The 12,531-nt window shown below is 35.8% G+C and overlaps 1 protein-coding gene across 1 annotated transcript; it reads left to right on the top strand.

Annotated features, from left to right (window-relative positions):
* Nucleotides 1-5: 5 nt before the first annotated feature.
* LOC145637104 (uncharacterized) lies at nt 6-563 on the top strand. The gene is made up of 2 exons (XM_081688613.1): nt 6-101; nt 204-563. The coding sequence occupies exons 1-2, from the start codon at nt 6-8 to the stop codon at nt 561-563; spliced, it is 456 nt and encodes a 151-aa protein (XP_081544739.1).
* Nucleotides 564-12,531: the final 11,968 nt, after the last annotated feature.

The following is a 12,531-nucleotide window of genomic DNA, read 5'->3' on the forward strand; positions in this document are numbered from 1 at the left end:
ATTCAATGGCAAATTTGAGTTCTACACAAGATCCTTCAAGTCCATATTTCATTCATCCATCAGAGAATCCAGCAACTCCTCTTGTATTAGAGAAATTTCTGGTACAGGCTTTGGCGAATGGAGACGAAGTATGAGTCTAGCTTTATCAGCGAAGAACAAGCTTATGTTTGTTGATGGCAGTCTTCCTCAACTTGATGCTGTAGATCCTAATCGAAGAGCATGCATGGGATCGATATAATGATTTGATCATATCATACATACTACGATCTTTGGATTCTTCAATTGCAAGAAGTGTGCTATACTTAAACACAGCTAGAGAGATCTGGAAGGATCTTGATGAAAGGTATTCTCAAACTTCTGGTCCACAATTCTATACTCTACAACAGAATTTGTATGATTTAAGTCAAGGATCTGCAAGTGTTGTTGATTTCTTCTCACAATTTAAAGCTCTATGGGATGAACTTAGTGTTGTAAGACCTATACCTTTCTACACCTGTAATGGCTGTACTTGTCATTTGACTAAGAAGTTCTTACAACAACAGCAGGAAGAAAGGCTTATTTAGTTGTTGATGAAACTTGATGGAAAATATGCAAATGTCAGAACAAATTTGCTGATGATGCAACCTCTGCCTACTGTATCTGTTGCATACAGATTATTGGTACAGGAAGAAATGCAAAGACAATTTATTACCTCTGACATTGCACCTATGGCATTTGTCAATTCAGGCTATGATAATAAACATGTCAGGCAAAATAACAAGGTGTATTTACAAACACCTTACACTAATACTACAAGAAACAAGTTCTCTAATGAAGATGCAGTTAACAATCAGAGAAGACCTTATAGTGACTATTGCAAGAGGACGGGACATACAGTTGATTCTTGCTTCAAGATTCATGGTTTTCCACATAGTTTTGGTAACAACAAGAGCAAGGGGAAGAGAATAGTTGTTGTTGCTTATGGAGAAGAGTCTGTAGAAGGAGATACTGAAGCAGTTCAAATTTCTTTGGATGAATATAAGAGTTTCTTGGAGTATCAGAAGACTCAATCAAATTCTTGTTCTGAAATACAGCCCGCGGGATGTGCTAATGTGGCAGGTACTTGTCTAGTTACCTTTTATAATACTAGATGGATCATTGATAGTGGTGCTACTAATCATATATGCACAAGTCTGGATTTACTTGATTATTATGAAGTTTATGATAAAATGCCTAATACTATTACTGTAGCTGATGGTAAACAAGTAATAGTTAAACACATAGGCAAGGTTAAGTTTGATAATGGCATTGTGTTGGAGAATGTGCTGCATGTTCCTGATTTCAAATTCAATTTGATTTCTACTCATAAGCTGTGCAAGGACTTGTATTGTGATTTGGTATTTACTCATGACTTGTGTGTACTTCAGGGTCATTCAATGAGTCATTCAGTAGTTCTTGGTAAATTGCAGTCTGGGTTGTATGTTGTGAATGAGATACAGGACAAGGAGCAGACAGTCAAGGAAGTTCCTTGTTTAGCTCAGACTGAAGATGCTATGTTGTGGCATCTCAGATTAGGGCATATCTCTTTCAATAAGTTGCACTTAGTTAGGTCAGATTTTCCTAATAATGCTGCTCAGGACACAGTTTTTCAGATTTGTTCTAGAGCAAAGCAAACTAGACTTTCTTTTCTTAAGAATAGTTCAGTTACTACTGATTGCTTTGAGATAATACATGTAGACACTTGGGGACCATATAAGACAAAGACACATGATGGTTTCTCATTTTTCCTCACCATTGTAGATGATTTTTCAAGGAATACATGGATTTTTCTTATGAAAAACAAATCTGATGCAGTTGGTATATTGAATTCTTTTGCTGTTTTTGTTGATACACAATATGGTAAGAAGATTTTATGTATGAGGACTGATAATGCAAAAGAATTATGTGAGGGTGATATTTTGGATTTGTTTCACAAAAGGGGAATGGTTCATCAGAGGTCTTGTGTGGATACACCTCGGAAAAATGGCAAAGTTGAGAGGAAACATAGACATGATCTCTTGGAAACTGTAAGAGCTCTATTTTTCCAGTCAAGAGTTCCAATCAGGTTTTGGGGAGAGTATTTATTGTGTGTTGTGCATATCATTAACAGTATGCCACTTACCAGCATAAATTTTAGTTCACCATATGAAAAGTTGAATGGCGTCAAGCCTAGATTGGATCATCTTAGAGTTTTTGGGTGTTTGTGCTATGTTTCTACATCTAAGGCAACACAGGTCTAAGTTTGAACCCAGGGCTACTTCCTGTGTTTTCCTTGGATATACAGTAAATCAGAAAGCTTACAAGGTGTTGTGCTTGGGTACAAGAAAAATTTTCATTTCTAGAGACATAGTATTCCATGAAAAACACTTACCATATCATTACAACCTTTCTACTCCCTCTAAAAAATCACCCATTTTCTTACCTATAAACACACCCTTTACTCTTGATATTGATTTTGACATCCCTGAACCTCTTCAATTATATCCTGAACCTAACCCTACAAACAATAATCCCATAAACACAAATCCTAACCCAAACACTAATCCCGTAAACACAAATCATGTTCCTGTTCTTGTCTCTAATTCTGTCTCAATTTCATCTTCAGTTTCTGACTCTGCAGATGTGAATAAACAGTCAGTTTAGAAAAAGACCTACCTGGATGGATAATATGTGTGTGTTGCAGAAGGGATTTCTGGTCATTGGTGTAATATTGTTATGTTTGAACACATTCCAACTCCTATAAAGGTTTTAATAAACTATACATCTGGTTTATCTGAACCTGTTAGTTACTTTGAGGCTTCACAGCATTCTGGATGGGTTGAAGCCATGCAGAAAGAGTTAGATGCTCTTATTAAAAATCAGATATGGGAAATTGTTGCTTTACCAAAGGGTAAAAATGCCATAGGGTGTAAATGGGTATACAAAATCAAGCTGATGGATCAGTTGAAAGGTTAAAAGCAAGACTTGTGGCAAAAGGTTTTTACACAAAAATATGGCATGGATTATTTGGAGACTTTCTCACCTATAGTAAAGATGACCACTGTCAGGTGTTTGTTGTCTCTTGCTGCTCGTAAAGGGTGGTTGTTGCATCAGTTAGACATCAACAATGCTTTTCTTCATGGAGAGTTGACTGAAGAAGTTTATATGAAAGTTCCAAAAGGGTTTTATAATCCTAACAAGTTAGTTTGTAAGCTAAAAAGGTCACTATATGGCTTGAAGCAGGCATCTAGGCAATGGTTTGCTAGATTGAACAAGGAGTTGCTGAACAAAGGACTTTATCAGTTAAAGAATGACTATTCACTCTTCATCAAGATCAATGGTGATCACATAGCAATTGCAGCTGTCTATGTGGATGATATTATCCTTACTGGTTCAGATTCAGATGAGATTTTGGCTCTAAAGACTCACTTACATGATACTTTTAGTATCAAAGATCTTGGTTTACTGAATTATTTTATGGGAATCGAAGTCAGTCATACCTCTCAAGGCATCATCATCACTCAAATGAAGTTTACTAAAGAATTGCTTCAAGATTATACTTTTGATCTTTCAAAAGTAGCCAAGACTCCTCTTACTGTTACACCTAAACTCAGTGAGGATTATGGTGAATTTTACTTTGATCCAGCCCTCTACAGAAGCTTAGTTGGCAAATTAAACTTCCTCTCTCACACCAGGCTAGACCTATCATTTGTTGTTCAAGCTCTTAGTCAGTTCATGCATAAACCAAGGGTGCCACATGTTACTGCTTTGCAGCATGTTCTTAGGTACATTGCTTACACAGCAGGGCAGGGCTTAGTACTTCAAGCTACAACAACTCTCACTTTACAGGCATATAGTGATTCAGATTGGGCTGCTTGTCCAAGTTCAAGGAAGTTTGTCACTGGATACATTCTGTTACTAGGATGTTCACCTGTTTCATGGAAGTCTAAGAAGCAAACTACTAATTCTAAGTCTTCAGTGAAGCTGAGTACAGAGTAATGGCAGCAGTTGCATCAGAAGTAGAGTGGACTGTCAGAATGCTGATTGAACTTGGTGTTCACAATTTAATGCCTATTGTTCTAAATTGTGACAATCAGAGTGTCAGTCACATTGGAAGGAATTCAGTGTTCCATGAACACACTAAACAAATTGAAATTGACTGTCACTTTACAAGGGACAAGGTTCTAGATGGTTTGCTTGAGCTTTCCTACATGCCTTCTACTGATCAGCAAATGTGCTAACAAAGCCTTTGTCATATCCACAGCACTCCAAGTTAATGTCCAAGCTTGGTATAACTGATTCTCAGTCATCCCCAAGCTTGAGGGGGGTGTTGGTGTATCTAGCTCATAGCATGAAGTTGTTGACTCAGCATAATAGAATTAGTTTGTTAGGCTATTATTACAGCTGGCTAGTTTGTTAGAAAGTTTGTTAAGGCTTTTGTTTGTATTAGCTAATAAGCATAAATATCTTAGAGAGATACCATTGTTGTAACTCTCTAATTCTGTTTTACAGAAATAATAATCTCTCAGATATTCTCTCTCAATTCTCTCAGTTCTTCATCTTTCTCTTTCAACAGTTCATGATCGATTTCCATGAACTTCTACAAAGGAGTGGTAAATGGAATGATGGATGGGAAAGGTGATAGCAAGAGAATTGTTGTTGAACAACTTGAACATTGGTTGCATAACTCCGTTAACGAGGTTAGTTTATCTTAGATGCTTTGATAAATTATACTTCGTAATTGGTATTATGATAGATTACTTTATCCTCGTCATATTACTCATAAGAATATAACAACGAATCTTGTGTGCAGCTGGCCACACCAAAGTGGCCGCTTGTAAAAGAACAAATAACTTCTAAAACACTGGTCGTGTTTCCCTTGTAACACTGATCGAGTAACTCTTATAACGTTGACGCAATAACCTGTGTAACACTAACAAAGTAACCTCTGAATAGTGATTGGGTAATCCCTATAACATTAACGAAGTAATCCCTATCATGATTGGTCACACGATGTGGCCAACCACATGTAAGGAATTTCACGCAAATTCTAATTTATCAATTAAAAGTCATTATCTATAATTTTAGGCTGCTGGTATAATTAGAGAGTTCATATGATGGAGAATCTTCATGTAAAAAATCAGCTCATCAAACTAGTGTTTACATGGCTAAAAGCCAACATCTAATGCAAACGACTAACAATGAACAAATGACTTCAAATTGTCAGAACACTTTTTTTTTTTCTTTTTTTTTTGGGTCATGAGCTTAAGCTAACCAACTAAATAACATTATCAAAGGAAGATAATTACTATTAGCCGTGGTAATAAGGATAAGCGCTTGTGAACTCATTCCCTTTACACATTGTGGATGCTACACCATGTAAAGGCCTTACTAGTTCGGCAAATTGAATATCATCCACCATCCATCTAAGACTGGCATTAGTTACAATTTTTTCCCTGGACATATGTACGAAAGAAACAGAGTCTGTATATCATGGGCGGATCTAGGGGGTTCATTGAACCCACAGATTTTTTGGAAAAAAATTATAAGTTTTAATTTATTTATTTTTTTTTTTTAGTTTTTGTGAGGTAAATAATCTGTTGAGTAAGTTTGGCGCATTGGTTAGGAGCTGAAAGTAAGAGCAGCGAGTTCCTTATAAGTCCTAGGTTCGATTATTACTGCCCTCATTTTTTTTCTTCATATTTCAGACAAAATAACATTAAAAAAAATTGTTTATCGGGGACTTGAGATTTTTGTTTTATGTGAAGTATAATTTTTTGCAATAGAATTATACTTTAAAAGTAATAGATTTATAGAAGTAGTAATGTTGTAACTACTCTCTTCGTTTTTAAATACTTGTTCCATTTCTCCATGCGCGGAGTTTTAGGAGAAATTGAAGAAAGTAATAAAATATGGAGGTAGTGAGGTAGTTGAGAAAATAAAAAATTGTAAAAAGCGAAAGTAGTGGAAGAATAGGAGGAGAGAGAGTATTATGTTGGGTTCATTAAGGGTGAGAAATGAATTAAATATTGTAAAGGCTTTCCATAAAAGGAAATGGAGCAAGTATTTAAAAACGGCCGGAAAAGGAATGTGGAGCAAGGATTTAAAAACGGAGGGAGTAATATAGACTTTAAAATTGAAAATAACAATTATTATATTGTTTAGATAATTAATTGTTTATTTTGTGTATTATTGTAGATTGTAGAGCTTTTATTACCAACTTACCATGAGTTTAGAATTTTTTGGAAACGTGCCAAGAATTCGCAAAAGTCCTCTACTAGTTCTTCACCTAGTTCAAGGAATCCTCCAGTAGAAGAAGATATTTTGTCTCCTATTAATGATGCGGATATTGAGTCGCAAAATTCGAACTTATGTATTGAATATTTAACTAATATATGATCATCGGTTTTTTTTTTTTTTAAGATTTCAAACCCACGGTTCGGAATTCCTGAATACGCCAGTGTATATATTGTAATAGAGTGTAATCGCGCCCACAAAACAAATTTTAAGGAAAAGAAGCAATACCTTTGTCTCTTACTTTGCATTTCGGAAGCATTATTTGTGTAAAAATTGAAGATGAAATTGTCTAATATGTCTGTTACTTTTAGCATCTATTTTTGTACAAATTAAAGATTAAGAATGTGTTTGTTTTAAACTTAAACTTATTGACTGATCATTATTTTATGAATAGCACTAGGGTTGTCTTTATTGGAATTATCCATATGTTTAGAACGATAAGAACTTTGAAATTTATTTAAACACATTTGATGGTTATTCTTCTATAACAAGGATTGTTGTTATAAAAGAAAAATGTCCATAGAATGAGTGAAAAAGGTGAAGTGTGATTAAGTTAAGTTATAAACAGTTATAATTCTATCTATAGATTGATTTTAATTTGAAAAAAAAATAAATTATAACATATACAACGAGTATTGATTAATCATTAGGTTATGTCGAATTGTAATTCAAAAATCATGTCAAAACCTATTTAACACACTTTTTGGGTCGAGCTAGTAGTACAAAGCATCTTCTATTTTCAGATCTTCTGCTTTGGAAAATTGAATTTGGGGGCATACATATCCCAAAATGTAAATTTAGTCAAGATTCCACTAGTTGAGAAGACAGATAGTTGACAATTTTTGTAAAACAACAATAATAAAGAATGCTTTACATGTAAAATAAGTTTTTTGAATGCTTTAGTAGCAATTTTCAAATCTTTCATGAAGCTCTAGCTAATTTTTGAATTCGACTACAAGATACATCCCACTACCACAATTGATAGTGACCAATATTTTCTATGATTTGACCTATTATTACATATGATAATGGATAGTTAAACATTTTATTGCAATATATAGGGATGAATCTAGTCCGGATTCGACCCTACTCCGCCCCGATCCGAGGTAAAATATCGCTCCGAGTCCGAGAAAAAAGTAATACGAGTTCGACTCCGTTAAAATAATCCGACTCCGAGTCGGAGGAGGGTCGGAGTCGGATCCTACAAAAAATCCGAGAAAAAAATCCGACTCCGACAAATGTCCAACTTTAACGGATTAATTATCCGACTCCGACTCTAATAGATAGTGGATTTTTGTATGGGTCATGGTGGCATTGGGTGTGGGTTCTAAAGGCCCAAATAGCCCAACATCTCAAAGTATATTGAATAATGAAAAAAAAAAACTCGGAGTCGAGTCGGATCGAAGTCGGAGTCGAAGGTCGGATATTAAAGTCGGAGTCGGAGTCGGATGTCGGAGTTGGACGTCGGAGTCGGAGTCGGATGTCGGATTTAACCTCTAACTTCCTGTCGGGTCGGAGTCGGATTTAGCATAATCCGCTCCGAGTCCGACCCGTTGCCATCCCTAGCAATATAAGATATAACTACATGTCTACATCATTGCACAATGTATATACTGTATATATCATCGTGTATATTATCCATGTTAGACAAGGCAAAGCCCCACATAATTAATATTGACCTCGTCTCACGGTCACTCCTAAAAGAAAAAAAGATGACTATGGTATTCACATCCTAAGAGTACATGAGATTGGTAAAATGATATCAAATGCGAAGCAAAAGGTAAAGTACTTTATTTAAAGAAGGGTTTAATATTTTGCCTTTTAGGGATAAGAAGAATTGTACTCCCTCCGTCCCTTAATTATATGCCTATTTTTTTATTTATTAAATTATTACTCACATAAAGAGAAATGGACATATAATTAAGGGGTGGAGGGAGTACTAAATATCTTGTATTTGTTTACTTGGTTCGGATTAACATATTAGATACTTTGAGAGTGAGGGTGATGGGGGTAATAGATTGTCAATTCTCTATCCACAAAGTAGTCTTAGTTGCGATTGAACCCCAACCTCGAGACTAATAAAACACAATTCATACCACTAAACAAAAAGCTTGTTTGGTGGCATATGTTTAGCTTGTTTAACATAGGCAATGGGAAATCCTAGTTATTTTGGTTTACATGAAATTTGCAAAATGGGGGGAATTGCAACTTTCTAGGAATTTTGAGTTCCTAAATATCATGGAAGATAATTACACAACATCTCCTAGGTCATTCACGATTCACATGAAATGCAAATTCCATCATGTCAGCCCGACAATTTTAGCAAATTCCTAAGAAATACATGAAGGAAATTATTTCCTGTAAAGTGTAAATTACCATGAGAATTTAATTCCCTATTCAATGCAACCAAACAAACACTAAACTTAGCTTGATATCTTAATGAAAATTAGAAAGGTAGGTCATATAATGTCATGGTGTGGTTGCATTTCATAGCTAAGGGTTCTTGTTGATGTACAGAGCTATTTAATAGTCCGTACAATGCCTACTACATCAGTGGTATATATATGCAAACTAATCTAGGCTCGAGGGTGCATATGAATAAAGTGGTCAGTATGAACCTAGAATCATTAAAAAGAAAAAAAATGGTATATTATACATTAAACCACGCCCATCATTCCATATTTCATCAACTAACCTTGTATTCTTATTGGGTTTCTAAATTTCACCTTGTACAATTTAAGGTATACGTTTAGAAGTCAAATTTAGTAAAGGCTACACATACAATCGTTGTATGTGGTCCCTACTTACAACCTTAAACAAACTTTATACTTATTAGTGTGACCCAAACAACCATAATAATAAGAATTAAGGCCAACCGCACACAAAACGCTCTGTATAATTTAAAATTAGTGTTACAAGGGCTATTCGAAGAGTTTTATAGAGGTTACTTTGTTAATTTACAAGTAACCACAAACTGTGGCCAACCGCACACAAAACACTCTGTATAATTTAAATTGATAAACATACTTGAAGCAATAATAATGCCTCAGTTTAAGTGCTTTATTACCTTAAATTTTCTTCGTATTTAAGATGTTTTTCAAACAATTTGAATCATTTAACATGCGACAAAAACAAATAAGTTCCATTTCTTAAAAAAATAAAATTATATATATATATATATATATATATATACACACTAGTAGGAACTAGGAAGTAAAACATACAAACACACCCATTAGCTGTTATCATTGTTTCTTTAGGTGGGACAGGTAGCAACTACAATGTGATGTTCATACTTTATCATCTACATACTATTTTATAGTAATATTCCATATATATCCATAAATCGGATCATATTATATACTTCTAATATTGTATAATTGTGTCATAGATTGTGAAGAACGTCGGTGAAGCACCATTGCTAGTGCATATCTACACACAAAATGGGCCCAAAAAAACTTCTAAATTATCATCATCATCAACCACCAATATGAAATTTGTAATAGAGAAAACGACGTCGTTTGATAGTTGGACATTGATCAAACATAGGTGGGAGAACAGTTGTTATAGTACTATTCCTAATGGTGTTATCTTGGTTGAAGAACTTGGGTTTATAACTACCAAACAAGAATATCAAGACAAATTTTGGTGCTTGGATTCTTCTTCAACTAGTAATAGTGATAATATTTTATAAGGATAATTTTAATGAGGGATCAATTATGGTATCTTCTTCTTCTGCAACAAGATTGTGGGGTGTACTTGTTCAAGGCAAAGGGGTCAATTTACATTCTTTTTATCTTTGGAAGACTTGTCAAGTGAAATGTTGTTTTGGATCTACTACACACTTTTGTTTAGCTAAGGTTGATAATAATTGTTTTGATATGAGTTATGATTTGTTTCTTAATCAATTTTGGTTACAAAGATAACCAAGTAAGTTAAATCGGTCATTTTAGTATTACGAAGCACGTATTGTGTTAGTCGTTGAATGTTGATGTTTTTAATCATAATTTGGCTTTACTTGTGATTTTCTCAATCAATTAAGAAATAATCTCATGTTAGTCATTATTAATTCGATTTTGGTTGCTACTTTTAGTGTTCAAAGTTCCCTCTACTATTTGTGATCGGTTAGATTCGTTGCTTTCCCGTTTCTGGTGGAACTCCGGTAAGGATTATAAGGGTTTGGCCTTGGCGCATTCTACTGCGATGCATCTCCCCAAAGGGCTAGGAGGTTTAGGCATCCGCCATCTTCGGTCCTTTAACCTGGCTTTGTTGGCCAAGCAAGCGTGGCGGCTGAGATGTAACCCGCAACTCTTGGCTTGGCCTCTTGTGTCCTTAAGGCTAAGTATCCTTCCCTTTTCTCTTTCACTCCTTCTGTCACTTGTTTTAGGCCCTCTTGGGGAAGTCGTGGGTTAGTTGAGGGGGGCTTAGTTTTATCCAATGGTTGTGCTTGGAAGTTTGATTCGGTAACTAAGGTTAGTATCCTAAATGATTGATGGGTGCCTAATGTTACGGTTGCTTTTAAGGATTCTATTTCAGAAGAAGAGTGTCCTTCTCTGGTGTCAAAGTTTATGTTTCCATATTCTTGCGCTTGGAATGCGTCCTTGGTTCGGCATCTTTTCCCTAATTATGTGGCTTTGATCGGCGACTCTTGGGTTAGAACGGCGGTTACAGATGATTGATGACTTTATTTACTGGAAATTCACCCTGGATGGATCCTTCTCTACTAAATCAGCCTACTCTTGTTTACTCTCTCAGAATTTATCCTCGCCTATTTCCGTGCTTCCTTCTACATAGTGGAAGTGCTTGTGGGGATTGCCTGTGCTTCCAAATTAGAAAATTTTGGCTTGGAAAGTTTTACATAATGCTCTTCCTACGGCGACATTACTTGTACTCAAGAGCCTTCCGATTGATTTGAGTTGCATTTTTTGTCGGGCCTCTACTGAGTCTATGAGCCACTTATTACGGGATTGTCCTTTCTCTCATATCCTTTGGGATTCTTTCCCTTGGGATGCTGGTCCCAGGTCAGACACTCCTCTTCCTTTCCATGGTTGGTTCTCGGAGTTAATTTCAAGTTATGCTACTTCCAAGAATTGGTCTAGTCTAGATCGCTTCTTTGGAACTTGTTGGGCCATCTGGTTAACCCGGAATAATGTTAGGTTTCGATCTGCGGTTTATACTCCGCAGTCTGTTTTGGAATTGATCTCTGACTGGTGTGACAAAAGTAAAAAGGCTCGTGACTTCACAAACTATCACGATACTACTCCTTCTGGGGTTTCTACCCCTCCTTTGAGTCTCGCTCTTCGGGGTGATCTACACATTGCCTGTGATGTCTTTATACTGTTTAATGGAGCTTGGGAACAAGGGGATCATAATGCTGGTACAGGGTGGTGTTTTTAGGAATTTTCTTCTTCCCGGATTCTGGGAGGTGGAGCCCGGGCTTGTAAGGCCAGTTTAGCACTTCAGTCTGAATTGTTAGCTTGTCTTTTTGGCCTTAGACATGCTCGTCAACGGGGCTTTACTCGGCTTAGCCTGCACACTGACTGTATGATGATTTCTCAGTTTTTATCGGATCTTGGAACTAGAGATATTTCGGTGATCTGGATCTTACAGGAAATCCGAGATTTGGTGTCTTCTTTTGTTACTTGTCGTATTCAGAAGGTTTCACGATCTTCAGTTGTGGATGCTCACTCTCTTGCCACTGCTGCCAGACGTAGGGATTTGCTTTATTATGTTTTTAATTTTTGTGTGTTCTCTTTGTCAATAAATAAATAAATAATCTCGAGGAAGAAGATTGTAACACCCCAATAATTCTCCCATTTCCAAACCACTTACTTTAAATAAAAATAGAGGAGAACCATTGGCATGTTACCGCCACGTGTTAAAACGTTAAGGCTTTATCAAAGTATTGTAGCGGAAATCTAACTTAAATATTAAAATAATATAATTTAGAAAACCAATAAGTCAAAGCTTACAAATTGGAACCATAAAGGCCCTTCTTTAAAACTAAATCAATATTCAAAATCCCAAAACATAAATGAAATAACAAAACATAAATAAGTTCAACACAAAGAACGAATACTCTCAATCACACCAATCCCTTGACAATGCTTATGTCAAATCCCCGAACTTCACATCATCAAGCTAACCTGTGCAATACTGCTCCCCAATAATACAAGTGTAATAATTGGATCATCACAGGGTCATTGAAAGGCGAAGGCCATGACCAAAAGAAAACAC

This window comes from Chenopodium album, chromosome 6, assembly GCF_948465745.1.
Source record: "Chenopodium album chromosome 6, dcCheAlbu1.1, whole genome shotgun sequence".
Lineage (NCBI taxonomy): Eukaryota > Viridiplantae > Streptophyta > Magnoliopsida > Caryophyllales > Amaranthaceae > Chenopodium > Chenopodium album.

Bases quoted from the DNA above. Each gene is read 5' to 3' on its own strand.
- LOC145637104 (XM_081688613.1), top strand. From the start codon at position 6: ATGGCAAATTTGAGTTCTACACAAGATCCTTCAAGTCCATATTTCATT. The intron at 102-203 runs GTACAGGCTTTG...TTGATGCTGTAG, and splicing joins TTGTATTAGAGAAATTTCTG to ATCCTAATCGAAGAGCATGC.